At 39.8% G+C, this 24,756-nt stretch overlaps 1 protein-coding gene across 5 annotated transcripts; it reads left to right on the top strand.

The window, feature by feature from the left end:
• The first annotated feature begins 2 nt into the window (after nt 1–2).
• On the top strand, nt 3–24,693 carry camsap3 (calmodulin regulated spectrin-associated protein family, member 3). 5 transcript variants are annotated; one of them, XM_067477531.1, is made up of 18 exons: nt 3–491; nt 5,987–6,249; nt 13,780–13,920; nt 14,072–14,158; nt 14,438–14,470; nt 16,562–16,700; nt 16,815–16,954; nt 17,052–17,136; nt 17,238–17,280; nt 17,369–17,424; nt 17,740–17,773; nt 17,859–19,947; nt 20,046–20,170; nt 20,455–20,747; nt 20,861–20,954; nt 21,938–22,056; nt 22,154–22,272; nt 22,387–24,693. In XM_067477531.1, the coding sequence occupies exons 1-18, from the start codon at nt 359–361 to the stop codon at nt 22,684–22,686; spliced, it is 4,293 nt and encodes a 1,430-aa protein (XP_067333632.1). In that variant the 5' UTR covers nt 3–358; the 3' UTR covers nt 22,687–24,693. The 5 variants fall into 5 exon arrangements, with proteins under 5 accessions (XP_067333632.1, XP_067333631.1, XP_067333629.1 ...); XM_067477530.1 differs by having other exon boundaries at nt 17,737–17,773; XM_067477528.1 differs by having other exon boundaries at nt 17,701–17,773.
• Nucleotides 24,694–24,756: the final 63 nt, after the last annotated feature.

Here is a 24,756-nt window from a genome sequence, read left to right as displayed (position 1 = left end):
CAGTCATCCACAGGGTCCTACTGGACCTGCGTACAGTGAAGCGACTACACAGCAATGCGGACGAAGAAGTGCAAAAACGAGGGGAATAATCCGTTTTTCTTCAATAACCTGGCTGGTCGGCCCTCAGCTTGGTCATAAGGCAGAATATTAGTGGGATTTCGTTTCGGAGGCAGCACAGAAAAGGACATTAAGTGACTTGGAAACAGCTCCGGGGCGGATATTTTCCCGACAAACCCCACATCCGTATTCCCAGTTCCCGTCGTGTGGAACAGCCTTCTGAAATAATGATTGCTTGAATATTTTTATACGTTCTTGTAGCCCTTTTCCCTTGCACGCTTCCCATTTTCATAGGCTCGCTATGGTGGACTCCTCTGCCACGAGGAAGACTTTTGTGGTCCCAGACATAAAGCCATTGGATTTGTATGACTCCACTAAAGCCAAAATATGCGCAAGTGTCGGATGGTTACTGGCAAAGTCCTACGGCAGTGCAGGTAGGTGTTAGTTTAGGCCGCAGGCCTGATAACTTACATTATTATTCAGAGGTCGTATGAAGACATTTGTTGTCCCGAAATATGTTTCTGAAACAGCATACACAGTAAAAACTAAATGCATTTCGGGGCGCTGCAGTATGTATAGCTCAGCGATTTTCTGCACAAAGAGCCGAATATGAAAGGGGGCCATGCATTGAATGCATTTTTTCAACTCTGACACATGTCATTTGTTCTCATTCAGTGGGTGGTCACATTTTTTATATGTTTCAGAGAAACGGGCCTCCTCCCTAGGCGTTATCACGTTAACTGGCTTCAGTCAGAAATTGCAGGCTACTGTGTATGTTTTTGATCCACGTACAAAGATTTGGCACATATACTGGCGGCTCTCTGCCAATAATCAACAAACCTCAAGAGGCGCTTGAGGCCACCCAAACTCTAAAACACAGCCACCTTAAGGAAAATAATTTAGCTGCATATCATTACACAGACTTTTGCTTTGTCTTAGCACAGCGTCAGCTTTGACCCTGGGTTGATAACAAGTCCCTTTGTTTCAGCCATATCTGCTAAAGATTAGTTTTCACAAAGAGGACACCAAAAACTGTCCTGGTTGAGAAAGACATGATGTGCTCAACTGTATTTTCCCAGACGTTTACAGATATTGACATTCCTTAAATACCTATGTAAATCAGTTGGAGATGATTGCTAATATGTAGAGTTTTGGCTGGAAAGGGGTGAATATTATTCTAAAATCCCAGCCAAGACCCTAGATCCTGGACTTCATGCTACTGCAGCCTCTTGTGCGCTCTGTTTAGCATCTCAACCACACCCTCTGGTCAAAGTCACTGTCTTTGTCAACTTATAGAAATATGTGTGCTTTTTGTTTTAATCGACTCAGTGGCCTCACTGATAGTAACTGTCAGGTCAAATCAAGATGACATCATCCATTTGCTGCCCAGAAACTCTGCTGGGAAGCACAGCAGGAACCAGACCAGGCCATCTAGTCCTCATCTCTTTTAGGTCAGCTGAACTAATGATGGCATTTTAGTCTTTACAAAACCAAATTGACTTTAACATTCAGCTTTTGATATGGACCACATACTGTGTACGTCAGGCTTTTTATTTAGATAGAAGAATGTTTAAACGTTAGGTAGTAGCTTTAAAGAGGATCTGGCAAATGCCTATAATGACATGACAATTAAACTACCTAGAAAAAGATCTGTCTTATTGAGACAACCCTAAATTAATTTCTGTGCAAAATATAAGCTTCTTAAAAGTTTCCAGCTCAGGACGACAAGTGCACTCAGCACTGAAACACAAAAATCCTCACACTGTTAGTCAGTTTCATCACAACAAAACCTAAAGGTTGTCTAAGCACAACCATTTGAAATAAAAAACATTTATTATAAGGTTTAGAAAACTGGTACAGGCAAGAATAAATTTGGAGACCTTCCCTTGTAACAGAACACGTGAGGGTGACTCAGACTGCTTTGTGTCTTTAAATTGGAATGTAACCAAAAACATAATTCAATAGTTTGTAGGCTTAGGAGAAAGTTTACATGTTTATAATGATAATAACTACAAGGTAGTTATTTTTAGCTCCACTAATGAGTCCAGACTGTGTTGTGTACTGTGTACATGTACGAGCACTGTGCAAACTGTACTGTGTGTTTGGGGGAGCTCACTTTCTATACGCTTATGTGGCCAGAATTTAAAATTTGCCAGAGAAAAGTTTTTATTATTATTATTATTAATAATAAGAGTATAAACAATAGGAAACATCGGAGAAAAAAAAAATCATGTTTTCTTTCAGCACCACAGAGGTGCCCATTCACCCCTTATTGTGGAGAGATGCTGTTATAGGGTCCTGTGAAGGCAGACTCATAGAACAGTACTGGTCGAAGTACAGAGATGTTCACCTTGTGACGGTTTTTAAATGAGGCTTGCCCTTCTAACCAATCAGTGATTTCTGCTTTATTTGTAAGTTTTGGAGATTCCTATTTATTGTTATTTGATAATAACTAATGCAAAGCATGAAAAAACAGAGCAGACTGAGCACAGCTGGGCACACCAGAAGGATTGATTTCTAGTCTTATCCTAATTTATATTGCATATTAAAGTAGATTTAACCACCACTTACAAAACAACCTAAGGCCCAGCTTCTAACCTTTTGTTTCTATAGCATGTTGGCTCCACCTAGCTAAAAAGCTGCCTGATCATACCGAAATCCTATTGGAATGATCGCTCACCAGCTCCCAATCACTGTAACTATGGTGAGTCAACAAGAGACAAGGATCCGAGGAGGATGTTTTTCTACTATTACATTTAATGTTTATTTAAGAGGTAGGACGTTCAATTGGTAAATGATATGATGCTCTTCCAGACTTAGGAAAACACCTTGACACAGTTACTGAGTTGTGTATGGTTGTTCAAGAAATAGTGACACTTTTAAGAAAAGTTGCTTGCCACAGAGGAGGACTGTTAGGATTTGGCTCAGGTTCTTACACATATTACTGAATATGTGCTTACACATATTCAGTAAAATGTTTATATTTTGACATTTCTTGAAGACTGTAGATTATCATTTGTTTTTGTAGTCGGCAATTGAAGTGTCCTGAAATTAGGCAATATTGTTATTGTAAAAGCAACTTTACAGTCTTGTCATATAGACAAGTCTGATGACTCTTGTGAGTCCAAGTTATCGAAGATGTTGTTTCATGTTTATGGTAGAATTAGCATTTCTTTCAGAACTAACAGTCACATGTAAGGTAGGGTGCAAACATTGTTCTTACAATTGCTAGATTTTGTGGCATCAAAACACTACCTGCTTTGTTCTTAAGAGAGCACATAATCATCTGTGTTTGAACCTTTCACCACATGATGAGGTTGTTTATAGCTCAATTTTCGAAGGCACATTTAGAATTTACAGCCTTATCAAAAAAGTGTAATGCTGAGTTATTAATTCCATAAAAGATTCTCCAGAAGATATGTAGGAAGAGAGTTATTATTTTTTGTTTGGTCAGGTATACACTAATGTCTGAACATGACAGTGGGGTGGAAATGGGTAAGTGTGTTATTTAAACTTTCTACTTGTGTGTTTACCTTGCACCTTTTGCATTTGAATTTTTGTGAATAATCTGTGCCAGGGCTTAATCTCTCAGCCTGACAGATTGTCATATTGTCCAGCTGTTTTTTTTTTTCTTTTTTTTTTCAGGGTCGCCACAGTGGACCATTTTTCCACATGTTGATTTGGCACAGTTTTTACGCCAGAAGCCCTTCCCCAATTTCTAACAGGCTTGGGACCGGCACTGCACAGCTGGGGATGGGGATGGGCTCTTGGGGGTTCAGTGTCTTGCCCAGAGACACTTCAAAATGTGGCCGGGAAGAACGCGGCCCAAACCTCAGACCCTAGGGTCGGTAGCTGGCCACTCTACCAATTGAGCCACTGCTGCCCCCTATTGCAAACTGCTTTGCAATAATAATAATAGCTGTTGAAGTGACAGCACTCTTGGACCCTAATGTAATGTTTCCGCTAAGCCATCTTGGTTTAAACTATGACTGATACCAACCAGTTTTGTTTGGATCTGTTTATGGGCTCTGTGTCTGTTGATTAATGTCAGACATGTGGTAATGCCTGTGACATGATAGCTCAACCAGTCAATGAAGTAGAAAAACACATGGCTCATGTTATTAGCAGGCCATCAAGCAATGGAAGTCAGTACAGATAAGAGCTGACAAAGCTGCATTGACTACAGCCACCATGACGAGCTGCAGTTGTTCCACTTAACTGTACAGTTAAGAGTTTATGAAAAATATTACAGGACTAAATGTTCACATTGCCCCATCACTGAAGCAGTGCTTTAATCAGTTTTAGAGTGTGTGTGTGTGTGTTTTGGTTAAGTGGAAAATAACAACATGTGACACTGCTGTAAGAAACCTATTTGCTTTCCTTCTACACAGGAAGGTAAGAGATCAAGGTCAGCTCCAGCACAGCTCCTGCAGGTCATTTACCCTCTATTGAGGGTAAATGCTTGCTCTAGGGATCTCCCCGTCACCCACTATGATAACGTGCCAATGAACTTTGCGCACATATACACATTTCTGTATAAAACCATGACTTATAGACGTTTATTCATGTTGGCATTATAGAGTCTTCACACTCCTCTTTGACCATGCCTGATTACAGATAAGACTGATAATTTATATTTGTCTCTCTCACTTTTTTGTTTTTACCTGCTCTTGTTATCTAATAATTGCTGATAATTCTAATATGCAGGTTTGTCATTTTTGAAAATTGTTCATGGATTTGCAAATTTAAGTTGCTACCTAGTTTTTCTTTGTGATATACCTTATGTGAAACAAAGTCGTTATTGATGGCCAGACTGTCCTATAGGGAAATTATGTTCATATCAGTCTCTCTCATCTCACTAAGTTGTGACATTTGCATCCTGCTTTGCCTTCTGGGAAAGTTTTTTTCTTTTTTTCCTTCATATACACGTCATCGTGGGAAGAATATGTATTGTTTTATGTAACAGTGAGGACCTTTTAGAATGAATGTTAAAATTTTGATTGCTGTTTCAGTGTTTAAATCAGCAAAGTAAGTGTTTTATTTTTGGCACACGAGCATATTTACAACAAAATAGACCATGTAGCATGATGTTTTTTCTGACATCTGTAATTACTTAGGATTTGGAGAGAACAAACTAGGCATAGGCATTGTTTCACCTCTGAAACTGCTTGTATGTTTACAATGTGACTTAGTTATTTAAAAATAAAAACAACAGCATAACATGCCTCCCTTGTAATAATCCCTTTATTTTTTTGTATGGTAGGTACTGCACAATCAAACATTGCTTTTAGTTTCTTCATTTTGTTTTCAGGTAATTGGTGGTAACTTCAACTTTTTTACTGAAACAGTGAGATCTTTATTCTGAGTAAGTTTGTACACAGACTCAGGCTGTTAACTTTGCTGCCAATTTACTCTGGATGCAGAGAAACCAGTTTCACAGAGGGTGTGTCACCTGTGGGTTTTTGAGGACAATGAATTGTGCTCATCTTATTTACAGAAGCCCAAACAGATCATTTAGGAATCCTCAACTAGCCACATACAGACAGTGCTTTGTTGCCCAACTATTCTTTTTCTAAAGTGAGACAGATTTTTTTTCTAATTTCATTGATAGTTTTGAGCTTTCCTATTTTTACTTCTGATATTTACCAAATAAAAAAATGTTCCGCACAAGCCTTGTCTAAAAGCTACACCAAGGATTTTAAAAAGAAGTGAAGAAACAAGTGGCAGAGCATCTTGTAATCTGCCGACTTCGACCTCTGAGCTCATCATGGCCCAGTGACCTTGATGGTTCCTCTGCTCTACTCACTCATATATGATTAAGGCTCTAGGCCATACACCAACTGTTTTAATCTGCCACCAAACATGGCTCTAGTAGCATCATTGCTCCAGAAGTTTATCACACTGTTTCTGTATACTTTTCTCTTGGTAGATAATGTACCTGCAGAGCTGCGTGACCCCTTCTATTGTGACCAGTATGAGCAGGAGCACCTTAAACCACCAGTCACTCGCCTTCTGCAGTCCTCAGAGCTCTATGGCCGGACCTATAGCCTATTACTGGGGGAGACCGGAGACAATGCACACCCCAAAGACTACGTTGCCCTGCTCCAGCGTTTCTCTGAGAGAGGCATAGTCCCCAAAGACCAGGATACATCGGTGACTGATGCAGACCTCCAATATAAACCCATCAAAATGGTAAAGTTGTTTTGCTTATGTGGACATTTTATTATGTGAATGTATGAACAGTAAACACATAGGTTCTAACAGCAAGGGGTGAGTGTTTGATCACATTCAACCAGATGCTCTGCTATCCATGAGTCTGTGGAAAAGCAAACAGGGTTGCATGGAATTGTTGTTGTTGATATAGGGGCTAGTATATGCTTTGATTTTATGGATTAAAGAAGATCCAAAAGACCCCCACTCATTCATCCCTGCCCCTGTTCCTCTATGCTGCCCCAGCTGATCCCGCAGGATGAGTGGATCCAGCTGGTAAGGCTAGGGCAGTCATGGTGACACATAAGGAGACCACTTTAATTCCAGGGTGTGAGAGGGAGGGAGAGTCTAGATACAATAGATGGTCCAGATCAGAACAATGACTTGCCAGTTCTAGTGAAACTTTAGATACTGTGTTGAGAAAGTACTCTGGGCTCAGTGAATTAAATCAAGAGAAACTGGTTTGTCCTCTTACGCTTTACAATGGAACGCTCTCTCTTGCTCTTACTCTCTCTATCTCTCTGGCACTGTTTATACAGACACACAGCTGTATTGGTGTTCAGCTGGCCCTTCTTAAAGGTACCTCTATTAATTTACACTAAACTAATAAATGCTACCTCTGAGGTGCTTCTTGTTTATTTTGCACTGGTACCTGTTCACATATGACTCATAACATATCCCATGTTGGATTTTATTATCAGGGCAGGTGGAAAAATTGAGCAGTTATTAAATGATAAAAATAGCTGCAAGTAATTTAACTGGTATTAAATTTTAGGATTTTCCCTTGTTATTCAGATGGTTTATGCACTGTTTCGGTGCTATAGGTGCAACACAGAGGAGTAACATCAAACTGTCCAGTGTACTTGTCACATATTAAGGTTACTGGTTGCTTTGGCTTTCGAAACAAGAATTACCTACAGTCTGTAGTAGGGGTGGGATCTGATCTGATCTGTTCTGTTCTGTTCGGTCCACCAGTAGGAACCTGTATGTACCATGATTTTAAAAAAGGTTGATGTAAGTAAAAACGCTGCTGTTTGTACTCAGATCAGCAAATGTCAAAAATGCTACATTCTTTGTTTGTTCAGTGTAAGACAGTGTCTGTCAGCTGCAATGTGTGACAGCTGCATAAGAAATGTGATGCTGAAGGAGCTGAGGATGTGATGGCTATGTCTGAACATGGAGAGCTGCTCCAATTTACCTGACAGTGTCATACGTTGTTGACGTCATTAAAGTTTCGATTACATGCACCTTCTGGTCAGTAGTTGACCATGACGAATAATCAGGGAACCCTGTCACTCTACCATGGTTAGCCGCAGGGTGCCTCATGGCTTTGCCTTACTATACTCCATCTATAATAGTCTTGTTATGTATTTTACACTGCTAGTTGGCGATCCAGGAAAAAAAAACGGTCTGTTACCCAGTTTGGGTTGTAACCTTGAGTTTGGGAAAGGCAGTTTTAAACTAGATGTCATAGAAACTGTGTGAACATTACTTGTTCTTTAAAACCAGACAACATGGTTACATCGGTAAACATGAGAGACATGGCACAGGACATGATCTCTTATTACATAGTGTTTTTCTTGCCTTATTCTATCTACTTTTTTGGTTATAATTCATCAATTAGTTTCATTATCTCTTACAATTTTTAGCTATCCATTTTTGTTCTTTTTAGGTATGCTATATTCAAGGTTTCCATGGTTTAGTGTTTTAATAAAAGCTGAACCTTAAAACATATCACATGCACCCTCCACTTAAATCCAATTAGTGGTCAACGCTCAAACTAGGGATCTGTGCTCTCGCACTTGTAGGATTTCTGATAGTTACCATTTGACAGATGTGATAGATGTAATTTAAACAAGGCATTCAGTGACAAAAGTGGTAAAAATGAGCATGAAAGCATGAGAAATGTTGACATATCAGTACAGCACCAGTAATAATGGCCCAATGATGCTTTAGGTGTTTTTTGTGCATTTTACTGTCATATACGCTCACTGGCCACTTTATTAGGTACACCTGTAAAATATAATTTAATCCAATACAGCAGCTCTACCATAAATTCTGCTTTTACAATGTTATAATTTCTCTGTTTTTTTGGTTGAAGTTGTCAGAAAGCTGATAATTCTACTATGTGTTTATTATTGAGGTCATAATGGGGAGTTGTACTGGACTGCATCATATTAAAGTTAGTTCTAATGTTTTGGCCACCCTGTTTAAAATTAATGAAGGGGACAACACTTTAAAACCACCTCTTCTTATAATGCACTTCAGTACAACTCCACTACCCACTATGACCTCAATAATAAACAGAGTAGAATTATCACCTTTCTGATAGTTTAAACTTAAAAACTGTTTGTCACTTGTCTGCTTGCATGCACTTCTCCATGGATGATACTTCCAGGTCAAATTAATCATGGGTACTCTTAATGCGGTTGTTTTTGTTGTATTTGTTGGCCAGTGATTGGCCTTAAACTGCTCCCTGAGTTTGGCTCCCACTAACTGGCATTGCAGCTACTGTATTGCAAAAAAGAAAAGTGGGTCATGCTGCAGCAGCATTAGAACGATGGAGCATCAATGTGGGTCTTAGGCAGCTTTGCTGCAGCACTGCCATTTATTACAGCTTCAAATATGTGTGTCCAACAAGAGAATCATGTAGCACATATAGTGAGCTGTGTAAAATAGGCCAAGTGCAATGTGAATCCCAAATTTCCTTTGAACTGTATGTGATATGTGGGGGTCAAATCCAAAATAAATACTTTTCACTCAATAAGTACAGAAAAGAATGCAAAATGCCCATTTATTTTAACTTAATTTTGTAGTGTTGCAAAACTTGCAATAGTGGTTTTAGTTTAAATTAAACCAAGAGCACATATCGTATTCAACATATATAAAAATACAATTACTTAAAAAAAAACAAAAGAATAGTGGTAGTTTTTTAGCTTTACCTTTAAACATTCTTCAGAAGGATTAAAGGTCAGAAGGAAACAGCAGCTAATAATATAAAGTGTGTCAGCTGATTGCTCAGCCTGTTCTTGATAATGGTTTTTATGTAAAACTGAAAGCTTGAGAGAAAGCTGCCACGATGCCTCTGTCTTTTTTTTTTTTTTTTTTTTTGAGTACCTCTACATTTATATATATTTTTCTACTTTTATATATTATCATACACCACTTTTCTTGTTAAGCTTCACATGGAGGAGCTGATCCAGTCACCACTCTTATCACATGGCTGACACAAATAGACAGACCACTCAGGCTTACACCTATGGCCATTTTAGAGTCTTGTAATCACTGCATGCTGAACATTTGTGTACATGGTACACAATATATTGTTGACTGTGCATATATATGAATATAAAATATATTATCTTGCAGTTATTTAAATAAAAATAGTTACAAACTTTACAAAATGTAAGCCTGTTTGAATCAGTAGAGCCTCAAGCTGCCTCCACCTCCTACTTGCTGTTATGACTGTGTGTGCAACACACCCCACTAGTAGTTGTCCTCCTGGTGGCAGCCCAGCCCCCACTAGTGGTTGACCGATTAATTGTGATGATCTTTGACATTTTTAATTTATCGACATTGGTCGATATGAGCTCTTGCCAGCCATTTTTTTAAAAAACTGTCTGCAGACACGTGCAGCAATTACTGAGTATTTCACTCTACATGTGACTGAAAATTATAAAGTGCAGATTGATTAAATTGTTTTGGCGAACAGTGCAGTGAGTAAGATTATTAGATTCGAAGATATAGTTGTGATGTTGATGCTGCAGGCTCTCCTCTCTGTCTGCTCTCTGTGCTGGAGGGTGGAGCTCTGGTGCTTCACATGCACAGACCAGACAGAGGAAGGAGAACACAGGGAGCCCAAGTGAGGTAAGATTACACTAAGGTTAGTTTATGACTGTACATTGGTACACATCACATGTTACTGTAAGCACAACAAAAGCAAGTAAATGGTTCGAGTGCAGCTGTTTAACAAGGAAAACAAAGTAAAATCATCTCTTTCCCTACTTTCTCCCATTCACTGTCGAATTAATCACAGCAAGGTTAATGGTTAGTTACAGGGCAGCCACTGCTCAGTTGATAAGACAGTTGTCCACGGGCCACAGGGTCAGTGGTTTGACTTCTGGTCACTCCTGGCTATGTGAAGTGTCCTTGGGCAGGACACTGAACCCCAAGTCGGTTAGGTGAGCATGTTTGTGTGTGAAAGCAACATTGTTATATTGCACTTTGGATACTTGGTTATTTTGCCCTTTGGGTACTTAGCCAAGCTAGCTCAGTGATGTAAATAATATAAACTCTTGTCAGTAGAAACCAACAAAACTCAATAGCATCAAAACCTACACTCTCCTTCCAGTTGAATCAGCTCATATGAAACAATATTTTAGGCTCACCCAATAAAAATCTATTAGTGGATTACTTTTAGTTATTTGTATCTAACCAAATGTGTGTATTTTAGATGAATGACTGTAAAGTAGATTATTTTAAAATAGAAATGAAATCTTATGATGTTCTACATTTATTTAAATTATAATGTAATCAATTGAAATAATTCTGTTCTTTTTAGTATTCACATATCAGTCAACAACTAGCCCCCACCGCTCTTCAGATTGGGGCCAAAGATATGTGAAGATTACAGATAATCTGTTGTGCAAACTAAACGCCATCATCCATGACAGGATGATGTGACAGGGATGACCAATGACTCACCGATCAGCTAACATGTCTCACAACATCAGTTATTTGTAATTTCTGTTGTGTGTTGAGACAGGAGAATGTGATCCTAATCATCCATTTCAAACATACTAATACTGATTACACTCAAGACGGGGTTATGCATTTATTCCCACATTGACATAGGAAGTCATGAAGCCATTAAGCAGCTAACCCTCTTCCTGTCCCTTGTTGGTTTTGCATAGGCACTGACACTTTGTCTTAACTCATACTGCTGTGTTTGCAGGTTTTTGGTCAAGTGAGCATCAGTCAGGAGCTTAGTTGAAAATAGAAGTGGCAGACTATCAGAGACACTAACCATCATCTTGCACTATTTATTCTGGTTTGGGCTTCACTGCTAGGCACCTATTGTGGTGTAGTATTTACTTTTCTCTATCGTATGTTAAAGTGGTATGATGTTAAACTAGACTGGTTTTCGTTTGTTAAGGATGCAGTTTGTGTAGAAAGCAATGCCTGTATAATTGCTGCCCTAGTCCTGCCGGATCGCCTGTTTATCTCCATCCCAGTAGGCACCAGGCAGGGTAGAGTGGTGGGGTTAAGTCTTAATAGACATAATCAGATTTTGCCCATATCACTCAATGATCCACAATATAACTTTGTATTCTTTGTTTGCCATGTTGTTGAAATGGTTATTTAAGCAGATAAACTGAATGGGCAAAGATTAAACGTTCATTGGGTGAATTGATGGAATACAAATTTTTCCTATATATCACATTGGAGACAGGAGTGCTGAGCACAGAGCTGGTGTTAAGCCAGAAGGATGGAACAGTGCTGTGGTCAGGGTTGTGTTGAAATGCATTGTAGGTCAGTTGGATGGTTGTTATGGTGACCTGGCAGGCTCTATGCTCTGTTCCTAAGTTTCTCTTCTCTTCCCTCTCATTAGGAAGCTTAGTAAGCTCCCCTGGGTCTGCAATGGCAAATCCACAAGCAAACCCCCTTTCATTCTGCCATCTTTGTCATGAATTACCTTCTATTCCTCTGAATAATTACTGTACAGTATGCCAACATGGTCAGCCAGTTTCTTTTATTCTCTCGTGTTTACTTCCTCTTTAACACAGTTATTTGGTCTCCTTTCTGTTATTACACTTTGTGGCTAAATGCAGAAATATGTTCACCCCTTACATCACTTTGTTTTGATCCAGAGTCTCCAATAGCTTTTTGTAACATTACTGGCCCATGTTGTTTGTTGTTTTTTATTTATTTTTTTTATAAAGTTTCATTGGAATAAATGTTTGATTGGAATATTACTGCTAATTATATATAACAATATGGAAAATGTATGTGAGAAACACATGCCAAAGTAAATCATTGTTTAGTACAATAAATGTAGTAAATGTCTAGATCTCTTCATACGTGTAAACACATAATGCAGATTTGCTCAGCATTATCATTTTGGAACACATTGGTAATACGATAATATAGCAGATTCATATCAACACAGTAATAAAATAAAATGTTAATTCAGTTCTACTGTGTTCCAGTAGTACTAATTATTAATATTCTGAATCAAATCGTGAATAGCTATAAGAAATCCTATTTCCTGTATTACGTTGTTTGTCCCCTTTGGTACCACAGACATTTCCAGGGAACAGAAAAGTCACGTCCCATTTAATCTGACATTATGAGAGGTCAAATCAGCCAGGGCCACAAAGCTCCCAGTGACTGACTGCAACAAATCCACAGAGCTTGGCTAAACGCGATCTGACAAGCTTTTGCTGGCATAGCCTGGCATAGCTGGCCCTGCCTGCCCCAGCTCTGGGTCTGCCTAGGTCAGCACTTTACACCAGGCTCCAGCTTGCATGCAGCTGGACTACAACCAGCCCCCATCTGGGGCAACGTAAGCGGCTTGAGTAAGAATGTCTGTCTGGCCTCTAAAGTGGAATTTGTAAGTAGTAAAAAGGAACAGGCATTCATTTGCACAGATTAGGCTCAATTTTTTTTTGAGATTAAAGGAAGGAAAAGAATGTGTTGTTTGAAACCTGCCTGTCCTCTCTGCTAGCAAGAAGTAATTATTATAACAAGGAGCTTGTTTCCATATTTTAAATATCTGAATCATTTACAGTCATGTGGCGGTTAGACTTACTTTTGGTTATAGCTCCATGGAATGAAAGGAGCACAACTTCTAATGAGCTAACAGGTTTATAGAGTTAAGGTGCTCTCTCTGATTGAGCCGATAATATTGATGGTGGATTTTAATAGGCTCTGGCCATTAGAAAGGGCTTTGTAATCAAGAAAATTTACTTTGGATACAGATACTATTTTGTTCCAGACAACACAATTTCATCTTAAACAACAATACAGTACATTAAATACATTACACAATACACAAATGCTTGAGAAAAAAAACTTATATGTAAGCAAGAATGTTTTGATTTAATGTTGTATTTGTGTGGGAAGACTTGACTGAAGTAGGTTTGAATGACAGCCATGGGAGACATTTGTAATTACAGGTCTATGTAATGATTGTGCAAACATGGGTACAAAGTTCACCGACATCTACTGATGTGTACAGTATGTTTGTTTCCTGAGAACGCCTGTCATTCTGCTGACTCACAGCTGGCTTCTGGTGACCTCTAGAGGATCCCGGTGGTAAATAACAGTAGTGTTGTGGCAAGCAGAGCTGATCTGTGTCTGCAGTAAGAGCTGCCCAACCAGAGCAGTAGAAATGTGTCTACCATTTATATGCTAACTGTTATTGATTAGTGCGGTCTAGGCTGTCCAATGTTCATTTGAATGGTCCCATTTTTAACAAAACCCCTTATTTCTTCCATGTTATTGGTGCAGAGTGCTCACCTGGCAGTTATAGATGCCCTGATGTCTGTGGGTGCCATGGAGACGGTGTCTGCAGCAAGGACGTATGGTTCGGCTGAGTTGCTGGGTGGAGCCTCCAGCTGGGAGGATGCTCTGCTCCTTTGGGTTAATAAGGTAAGGAGCAAGCCAAAGAAAAACAATGCTTATTTAAAGAACCTGCTTTAGAATCCACTCATTGCTCTAGTATGTTTTAATAATGTTACAACACATATAACAGAGCCTTAACCAATGTCTGTTAATCATTGTCCTCTTTTCATGCTCTCAGTTAAACCAGAAGTTAAGAGAGCATACTGAAGGAGCCCAGAATGACTCATCTCAGGCCATCACAGAGCCCCAACCTGTTCAGCCGTCTGTGAGTATGGGTTTACGCACCTAGTGTTTTTCTATTTCTAGACACAGTGTTGGCTGCACTTGCAGGCCTTTAATCACTTACTGGTTGACACAGTAAAACAAAAGACTGTGTCGTTTCTTTGTCAACAAGTTTGTCATGTCATGCCAGGAAATTAGCGTCATCACAACTCTTTCTCTTGTTTGTCTAGTTCCTCCACTGTAGGTGTAATAGCTCTCCTTGTGCTCCTGTTCTCCATTTCCTTGCCTTTCTCTTTTTCGTCTTCTTTCTCCTCTTTGACAGTGTCCTAATCGCTGGTACTGGAAACTTGTTCCTGTAAGTTCCTTCCTTTCTTCTGCTTCTTGTCCCTGTCCCTTCATCCTTCCAGTGTCTTCATCAAATTTATCAGCCAATATTTTATTGTCAGGTGTGTTTTTTTTCTTCCATATGCTTTTTCTAAGAATGGTAGTGTGCATCACACCCGAGTCAAAAATTTATTGCACGTCAGAGCATAAGTTTCACAGGGCGGGGCAGGAAAGTAGTGCAAAAGGCGTTTGTTGTCACACGAGTGCTGCATGAGTCACAGTTGGTACTCAAACAGGCCATGAAACTGTACAATGTCCAACTGGTTCCTCTGGTTGTCAGGATTACAGAGGTGTGTGTGTGTGTGTGTGTGTGTGTGTGTGTGTGTGTGTGTGTGTGTGTGTTAGAATGCATAGATTAACAGAGACAGAATTCGTCAGCTGATCCACACTAAATGTGTTCTGTTTGTCTGCTGCAGTTGTACCTGAAACTGTTTTTCTCTTTTTGAGACTTGCTTTTTCTCTGACTCTCACTTTTTTCCTGACAAAACCTTAATTTTCCCCCTCTGGTTAGGTCAGTGTCTGCATTTGTCATTTGTCAACTAAGTTGAGCTATAGTACATATAAGCATGGCCTTTATTTTTCCTCTTTCTAATGTTCACAGTGCAGTCTTTTATAACATTTTCTGCTAGTGTTGAGTGCAAAACCTTGCATCCGCTTTAAAATTCTTATTAACATTCTATTTAATGCACATTCAGTTAGTACAAATGTTCCTTCATTATCAGAAATAACAAAAATGGTCAAGGTGTGTATAAAAAGAAAGTTATTAGTATAAAAACTATATCATTGCAAAACTGAATCCCCCTTTATGATATCTGAAATCTCCTTTAATTTGTATGTCCTCGATTTGCCTTACCTTCATAGTGCAATTGTTCCAAAATTACCACATTGCCTGCTTGTTTGCCATGTACAGCCTTCTTCAAATCTATCAACGGGTTTTCAATGATAGTTAAGTCTGAGAAGTGTTTCGGATCATTGTCTTGTTGAAGGATCCACTGCCTCTTCATTTTTAGCTTTTTGACTGATTGTAGGAGGCTTTTAAAATCTTCTGATTTTGGGTTGCATTCATTCTTCCACTTATTTATACAGAGCTCCAGTGCCTGACGCAGACATACGCCCCCAAAACACCGGCAACCCTAGTTGTCCTCTTTTCTATCTGTGTGAAATTGGCCAAACAAGTAATCTTTGGTTTCATCAGTCCCCATAATCTTATTTAAAACTCATTTGGTTTGTGCACATGCCTCTTGACAAACTCCAAGCATACTGCTTTATGTCTAGACATTATCTATGGCTTTCTATGTACTATTGTTTACTCACAGACATTAGAGATTTGTGCAGACAATGCTTGACTCTTGAGATCTAGACTTTAATTCCATTTGTCTTTTAAGGCTTTGGATAGGTCCCCTGCTGTTTTGTTCTGTATTTTTATATAGCTCTCAAGCAAGTTTCCTAGCACCTCTTTCAATTATTTTTCTTGGTGTTCCTCCTCTTGGAAGAGGTGTTGCATGTCCAGGTTTTTCCATTTTTGAACTATGGTCTTTACAGTTACTACTGGTATCTCTAAATGCTTTAAAATATTTTTTATATCCCTCTCCAGCTGTATGAAGGTTTAATTAATTTTGAGGTCTTCCCCTGGTGATCTACACACTTGCAAATTTGTAGTACAGGCCCAAATTAACACACCTGTTCCCACCTATCAAGCTTTGGCAGGTTTGGCAAGGTTTGTTTGTTTTATTTTTTTCAACCACACACCTGATTTTACATGGCGAAGTTCCTTAACAAAAAAACTAACGTTTTTTTTTTTAAAGTGGTAAATAAATAATAATAATAATAATAACATAAGCACAAAAAATTGTGTTATTATTATTTACTATAACTTATTTTTTATACACTCCTTGACCATTTTATTCATCAGCTAAAACATACAATTTGTAATAAACTTTCGGTAACTACGGACAGTGTGAAATAATGTATAATTAAACATTCGTTTAATTAAACATATGTAAAATATTTGGTGATGCTGCAACATTTAAAGGTCTTGTTTGTCTGTTGTTCTTGTCTTTAGCTACGCTACAGGAAGGATAAAACTCAACCAAAACAAAAACCCATCTTTCCAGTGGTGAATGGAGTCCAAGACTTGTCTAGTGGATGTGCTGTTGCTGCTGTCATACATTACTATTGCCCTGGCTTGCTAAGGCTTGAAGGTACCAACAAACATTATAACCCTCAACTGTAAGATAAAATACTACAGGTTTGTTAGTACTTATTGTGTTATGCCACTTTAACACTTTTTTTTTTTTTAAATCTCCTTTTATAAGATGTTTGTATGAAGGATTCCTTGTCTGTATCAGAGATCCTGTACAACCTGCAGTTTATTCGTGAATTTTGTGACAGCTGCCTGAAGAGCTGTTGTCACTTGGCACTAGAGGATATGCTATATACACCACAGGAGCTTCAGGTACTTTCATTCACACTTACCCCATGAATCAGCTGAATGATATGTTAACAGAAAGTATTGTCTTTATATCTAATTTAATTCTTTGTAATTTTTTAAGCTCAACATGCTGAGTTTTCTGTCTGAACTGCTTAACTGGTTTGAAGTTCGAAGGCCAGAATTTGTTCAGACAATTGACACATTAGGTAAGTGTCACTAACTTTGTGCTGTAAGTTAAGAACATCACATTAAATATGTGTGAGAAATTCTTACTGTTTTTTTTTTTGTTTGTTTGTTTTTTTGTTAGATGGATCTATACCAGCAACACCAAGTAGCTTGACTGGTAACAGGTACAAAAGTTCTCTAAATGTGAGTTTGATTTTGTAGTACTTGTTTGGATTTGGATACTTATTTGAAATTCGTTTCTTTGCCGTCCAGTACCTCCCCTTCTATTTTTAAGAAGCCTTTCCTCCCCATCTCCTCTTCTGTGTCAGGTAAGATTTACACTGTGTCCTGTCATTATTACAACAAGCTACAGTGTTATGCACGTTTCATCATTTTTTTTAATCTGAGTTGCCCATTTCTCCTAATGCTTGTTTGTCATTTATTTATGTTTTGTGTTGAATGCTAGTCTTGTTTCTTTAATTTTAACAAGGTTGAAATTTAGTACCTATTTTTCCTTTTTATTAGCGTCCTAAGTCCTTGGTTGATTTGTGCGTCTCTGTGTGGTGTGCATGCCTTTAAGTGTCTGTGTGTCCTATTGTACTCAGGACCTTTGACTCAGTCTACCTCAATGTCTCATATAGAAGGAGTTGGAAAGACATGGGGCAAGAAACCTCTAAGGTAGGGCCCGCATACTCAGTCCCATTTACATTTTTTTAAAATTATTATTTTAATTACTCTATACCTGTGTTTTTTTTCTTCTAAGCCGCCCCTTGTCAGCTGTATCCTTCAGCATTCCTTTTGGCCTGGACAGTGATGTTGACATTGTGATGGGCAACCCTGTGATAACGCGCTCTGTGAGCTCAGACCAACTTAACCCCGCGGGTCAAAACAGAACTCGGGTGCCCTACAGTCCCCCTGAAGACCTCAGCCATTTGATTACCAAATCCCCTGGCCCCAGTGGTTCACAGAGAGCTTCATGGTCCACCCAGACACCGAGTACTCCAAGGGTGGCAAAGGAGAATGGCTTTGCCGCAAATGAAGGAGGAGAGCTACCTACCATTGAAGAAGCACTCCAAATTATCCACAACGAGGGCAAGATGGAACCTCGTTTACACCCTGATGGTGCTCCTGATGGCTTCTACCTCCACTCTCCTGATGACCCTGCTAGTTCAAGACATAAGAGCAACCTAGCATCACCCGTTCCCATTAGCTGTTCTGCCCCTACACGCTCAGGATTGATGTACCGGCCCACTGGAGGTCGCACAAGGAACACTTCTGAATGTTCACGAGATGATGACTCTGTCTTGAGGGATGGTAGTGTAGATTCAGATGCATCTGAAGATCTGCCTAAGTTCCAGTCCACTCCAACAATGCTGGCTACTGGTGCAGACTCTGCTAGCAGCCAAGGCAAAGAGGTGGCTGATAGTGGTGTGAAAATGACCAGCTTTGCAGAACGCAAAAAGAAGCAGATTATGGATTCTCCAAAAGCCAGCGATTCTCCTCCTCAGATGACCACTTGGGCACAAAAGTCTGAGGAAAGCCCCAGCAAGAGCCCACAACTAAACAATGAGATGTCAGAGCTGGGAGCTCGGCTGGAAGAAAAGCGCAAAGCAATTGAAGCCCAGAAGAAACGTATTGAAGCAATTTTTGCTAAGCATCGGCAAAGACTAGGGAAGAGTGCCTTTCTGCAGTTAAAAAAGGAACCACGTGAGGATGGACATGAGGGGGAAAGCATAGATAACCAGGTCAACACTTCATCCATAGAAGATCTCTCTCACTTGACACTTGAAGATAGACTAGCTCGAATGGAGGAGGAAGAGCAGCGGGAGCAAGATGAGCAGCGACCTTCAGTGGGGGATGAGGGTAATGTCAAAGGAGGATTTAATCTCAACAAACCGGTCAGTCTTTTACAAGTAAAATCAGGTATACCAGGTGAAAAAATGGTAGCTCCACTAGGGGACTATAATAATGCTGTATCAAAGCTGACTGCAGCACTAAGCTCTCTGCAGAGTGACATGCAGCGACTGACTGAGCAGCAGAACCAGTTAATCCAAAAGAAAGCTCCAGCTTCTAGCAACAAATCCTGGGTTATTCCAGCAAGCCCCAAAACCTCCACCTCAGCTCCTCCTCCTGCACGTGTATCTCGAGGAAGTACCCGAGATTTAAATTCTGCTTCCTCCTCTCCGTCTCCTTCTCGCAAAATCAAAAACCACACCCCTCCTCCTAAGTCCCCTCAAGTTCATCGTCGAGCGCATTCTGTGCCACCTAAAAGCCCCAAACATCCCCAACACAGTCATCCCTTGGACATTAAGGTCCCAACTCTGTCCAGGGTTCTCACCCCACATCAAAATGTAGACCGCATTCCCCACCTTCGGCGTGTAAATAACTGGCAATCCCAAGTTCAGACCTCATCCTCATTTTCCATTGGTGACTCTAACAGCCTAGATGAGCTGTGCTTATCTAGGTCAACGCCTGTCCCCACACCAATTCAGACCCCTATTCCAGCTCCAACTCCTCGTCCAGGTACAGATGACTCGTTGTCAGAGGTGGGGTCTAATGAAGATCATAGTATATTTAGCATGGATTTGGAGACAGGGCCTTTACGTGGTACAGCTAAAAAGGAAGGGCTAGCCGGTGGCGGATGCAGCTCTGGTGCTCCATCAGAGTGCTCCTTTGAGAGTGATGCCACTGCAGGGATGTTGAATGGGAAACGAGGTAGTCTGATAGAGATCTCGCTGTCATCCCTGCGAGGAGATGGAGATGAGGATGACCAACAACCTGACCCCTTCTCTGACTCAATGAGTGACCAGACAGAGCCAGAGACAAAAGGAGGCGTTGGCTTCTTTTTCAAGGTAGGTGTTTAATAATTGTTACCCAGTATGTCATTTTAAATTTTTTGTTTATTGTTAGGATGATGCATTCATGCCTTTTATTTCTGTTTTGTCATTAGGATGAACAGGAGCGAACAGAGGTTGAGATGGCCCAGCGAAGAGCAGCTTTGCTGGAGAAACAGCAGAAAAGGACAGAAGAGCTGAAAAGGCGCAAACTTGAGCAGGAAAAAGAAAAAGAATCAAAGTGAGACCCTTTACATTTTAAGACCACTGTTTGTGAACAAATGAAGAGTGTAGCACTGCATATTATGTATCAAAAATGGTCATATTTGTAATGTTTTAACTTTTATTGTAGTTGTTGTTGTTTTGCAGCATATAACTGGTGATTAGGAAGATTTTTGTCCTAATGTTTAGTAAATTAAATGACATGTTGCTATTAACTTTCTGATACAACAGATTACCTTGTTCATTTGTCATTCAAATGTCAGTATCACACATTGAATGCACATTAACTTATTGTACTATCAGCAAGCCTCAGTGGATGACCATTGAGGGATGGGGGAATAAGAATGAGGACAGACCTCAGACCCCAGGGACCCCTCCAGCATCATGCACCCCACCAATAGAGGGGACTCCACAGCGCAGAGGAGACTTCACTAGGCAGGAGTATGAACGGAGACACCAGCTGAAACTCATGGAAGACTTAGACAAGGTGCTGAGGCAGAAACCCACCACGGTTCGAGGCGTCAAGAAGCAGAGACCTAAGACTGTGTTCAGAGATGACTCCGTCCTCTTTCAAAGCCCTGTCAAGGGTTTGATGGGTAAATATTTGTTTTATTTACACACAGTGGTCTTTGTCTTATATGCCCTTTTGTATACTCAAGTGTATTTGATATTTTTTAATATGGTTTCTGTTCTATTTTCCCCCGTTTAGGCACCAAGCTGAACAAAGTGTATTCTCACTCATCCATGAATCTATCCTCGATGGCTAACGACTCTGGAGGCCTGACAGTCAGAAAGTCTCCCAGGTAACCACCACATTAATAATGGGTGCTTTTGGATGAAACAGTTCTAAAGACTCCCAACTGGGAAGCTCCCCCCAGAAGTTTTATTTTGTTTATTTAGGACTTTTGTAATGTCCACTAAGGAGCCAAGCTACTGCTGAGCTGCTGAGCTCACTGGTGTCTCCTCTTTAGCAGTGAATGTCAGTGCTATAAACATATTATATTTATATAATTTATAAACAATCAACTTAGTTAAGGCAACTAAAAAACTACAAATCTACAAATTTGTAGTTTCTCACATACAAAAACCTCAAAACCTAGTAAGTTAGCATAATAGCAGTCCTAGGATGCCCTGTGGGTTACCAGGGTGGTGACATACAGTGACTGGTCAGCCCTCTCAGGAGCATGCTACAAGCTGCTGTGATCACCACTGTCTCACCTGGCAGAGTGGATCTCACCGTCACCGCGAAAATGTCGGACAAAATTAGATAAAAACAAATGACTTAAATTGACCACATCTTGTAAATCTAAATTGGTACTTTCTTGCATGAAAAATCTAAAGTGGCATAATTGCAGGATGAATGAATAACTGCTAAGTTTGCAGTTCATGCAATGCAGACACAACAAGAAGGAGGCAACTGCCATGAACAGTTCTAAGAAATTTATAAAAAGGTTTCACTGGTCCAAATGTGCCAAAGGGCTTGTTTATTTAGTGTTTACTGGTAAAATGAGCGACACAAACTGTAATTATTTTTAGGTCCAGGAAAGTAAATAAATGTCTGTTATACACTGTTAAGACGTTTGTTACAGTAACTTAGAGCTTTGGATGCATCCCTAATAATATTGCAGTTGCCAGCACTAGTACATCTATGTTCATGTATTATTGTATGCCAACTACAGCCCCTGTGGTAGGTCTTATCAGTGTTACCAGGGCAGAGGTGCATGAATTGAACACACAGTCTCAAGGTCTATTACTGCCTTTCTTCACTAAAACCTTCTCCCTCTAGTCGTTCACACTCTCCTTCACGATTAATATCACCCGGACGAGTGGGAGCTCAGAATGGAGAAAAGGACTGGGAGAATGGCTCCACTATTTCCTCCCCAGCCTCCATCCCTGAATACACAGGTCATTAATATTTTACCAAAATTAAAGAGTATTAGAAAACTAACTAAGAAGACATTCTTGTTTCTTATATAACGTTTGGATGTGCTGGGTTTTGCAGGACCAAAGTTGTATAAGGAGCCAAGCTTTAAGTCCAACAAGTTCATCATCCATAATGCCATCACTCGCTGCTGCCTGGCCGGCAAGGTCAATGAACCACAAAAAAACAAGATTGTAGAGGTAAGCCATCCTGCTGTTACCAACAAAGAGGTCCTGCGTAACTAGGCAATAATTGACTGTGATTTTGGCTGTAGGCTGCTTTAAAAAACATTCTTTTTTTCTGTCTCTCTTCAGGAAATGGAGAAAAGCCCAGGCAATCACTTTCTCATTCTCTTCAGAGATTCCAGCTGCCAATTCCGAGCAGTTTACACCATGAACCCTGAAGCTGGGGAGATGGTACGACTCACTGGTATTGGCCCCCGCATCATCACACCTGAGATGGTAGAGTCCATTTACAAGTACAGTTCTGACCGCAAGCAGTTCACCGCCATCCCGTCCAAAACCATGTCAATGAGTGTCGATGCCTTTACCATCCCTGGTCACTTTTGGCAAAAGCGCCCAGGAACTCCGAAGAAGCTTGGCACCCCCAAATAACGACTAATGTACAATTGGTAGATATATTACCATTCAGGGAACCAACTCCTGACTTGACTCTCAATGACCAGTGAGGCACTTAAAATTGTTTCTTACCCAGTTAGACTAGCAGTCAACAGCATGACTGAGCTATCAGCCTGGACCCTAAGAACAATCCAGTCAACTCTACATGCCAAGGCAAAGGGTTTTTTCTTTTGAGAGCTTCTGATTGGCTCTGCCTTGATTGTAAAACATGAAGTGAAGGTTCTGTCAGGATGAAGAATTCTCTTTTCTTTGTACCCTGCCCTATGCCTTGCCTTACCATCCCCACGGAGTACTTTTTGTGACTCTTAGGTAAACACAAAAAAAGGGGGACAACCACACTGCCTTTGCCCACACAACAGTATTTTGGGCCAGAGTAGTTCCTGTCCCAATCAGTTTCGCTTGTTTTTTCCTTTTGCTGCCTTTCTTCTTCCAGGTCTCGCTCTCTCTCTCGCTCTCTCTCTCTCGCTTTCTTTCTCAGTCAAGTGGCTCAGTTCTGATAGGCGATATCAGCTGAAAATTAATAGCAGGTAACAATTTTCTCATATGAATGTAGGGCACACACTAACCACTCATTCCATTCAGGGGTGTTTTCACGCAGGACCAGAACATACCATAGTGGGTTGGTTAATCTTTGGGCTGCGCTGTCGGTGGCTACAGTTGTTTTCAGTGGGCTGCCTGTGTCCCCATTATTCATGCACTCCACTCCAACTCTCTTTCAGCTGTAGACATCTGGATGTTTTTTAATACTTTTTTGACATATTTTTGCTAGGTAATTTGCTTCAGCTTTTATGAGCTGAAAGAAGAATGAAATTCATGAATTGTTTTTTCTCTTAACTTGCTTTCTCATTATCAACGTGATGAATTGAAATGTTAGCCAAGCTTGTTTAAAAAAAACAAAACAAAAAAACAATTCTGGAAAACTCGAAGGCGGAATTTGTCATGTTTGTCATTACTTGGATACAACTGTTTAAAAATAATGAATGCTGATTTAATATATACTGAATGCTGATAACTGATTTTTTTTTTTTTGACAATGATTTGTAAAAAGTTAGTTGACCTTTGTAAGCTATGAATAAGCTAGCCTGCTGCTTTAGCATTACTGAGATGTATGTTTGAGATGAGAATGATTGAGAATAATTAGACCTTGCCAAACAGCTGAAAATTGTTCAATTGTTGGGATTAATAAATCCTTTAGGTCACCAGGAGTCTGTTTCCTCTTATATTGTTCCCTGTTTGTGTGTCCTGGCATATAAACAGTAGATTACTTGATGAAGAAAACTTCCAGACTGTAGCAGCCCTCGTGTTACCCACACATTTTCTAGAGACTCCTTCATTAATAACTTGGGGAATGTAGATTGCCAAACGTTTTTTGTTGTTGTTGTTTTTGCTCGTGTCCATGCTATAAACACTTTACCCTGCAGCTGGTTGTATGTAATCAGGTCAAGATCACCACTTCCTCTGTGGAAAATTGGTCCTGTTCACTTCCTTTTCAGTCTTTGGCACTACAGCAGCTGCAATGGTGCAGCTGTTTTCTCTTAAGTCACTGTCTGCATCCAACAGATGTGCTGCTAGAACTGTTCAAATACAGATGTGAAAAGATTTCAAGAGCAGCATTTAGGAAAAATTGTAATTTGATTAAAAATATGTGTGTGTGTGGGAGTGTCATGAAGGTGGATGTATTTATGTGTTGTAAAAAGTGGAATGTTAGTTTAAAACTTTTTGATTCTGTGCAACTTTCCCTTAGAAACCCCCATATCACCCAGAGGTATATTTATTTGATTTTCCATTAGATGTTGCATTTGACGTTTAGTTCCAGTTTCCTTTTTTCCTTTGGTTAAGGTAGCAAGTCACTCATGAAAGTTGTCATGTGTTTTCCTTTTGTTGTGTTATTTAGTCTGTGCCAGCACATTATGTATGTTGATTTAAAAAAATTGTCTACTTTTGGCAACTGGACCACACAAATAAAAATCCTTTTTAAATCACCATCATATCTGTTTTTTTTTTTTTCATTTTTATATTTAATTTCCCATTTACTCAAGCATTTTT

Source organism: Channa argus, chromosome 15, assembly GCF_033026475.1.
Source record: "Channa argus isolate prfri chromosome 15, Channa argus male v1.0, whole genome shotgun sequence".
Classification (NCBI taxonomy): Eukaryota; Metazoa; Chordata; class Actinopteri; order Anabantiformes; family Channidae; genus Channa; species Channa argus.
This window is presented reverse-complemented; position numbering and strand designations above follow the sequence as displayed.

Coding starts and splice junctions, on each gene's coding strand:
- camsap3 (XM_067477528.1), top strand. CDS start 359: ATGGTGGACTCCTCTGCCACGAGGAAGACTTTTGTGGTCCCAGACATA. Junction 492..5,986: donor AAAGTCCTACGGCAGTGCAG/GTAGGTGTTAGT, acceptor TTCTCTTGGTAG/ATAATGTACCTGCAGAGCTG. Junction 22,273..22,386: donor AAAAAAACAAGATTGTAGAG/GTAAGCCATCCT, acceptor GTCTCTCTTCAG/GAAATGGAGAAAAGCCCAGG.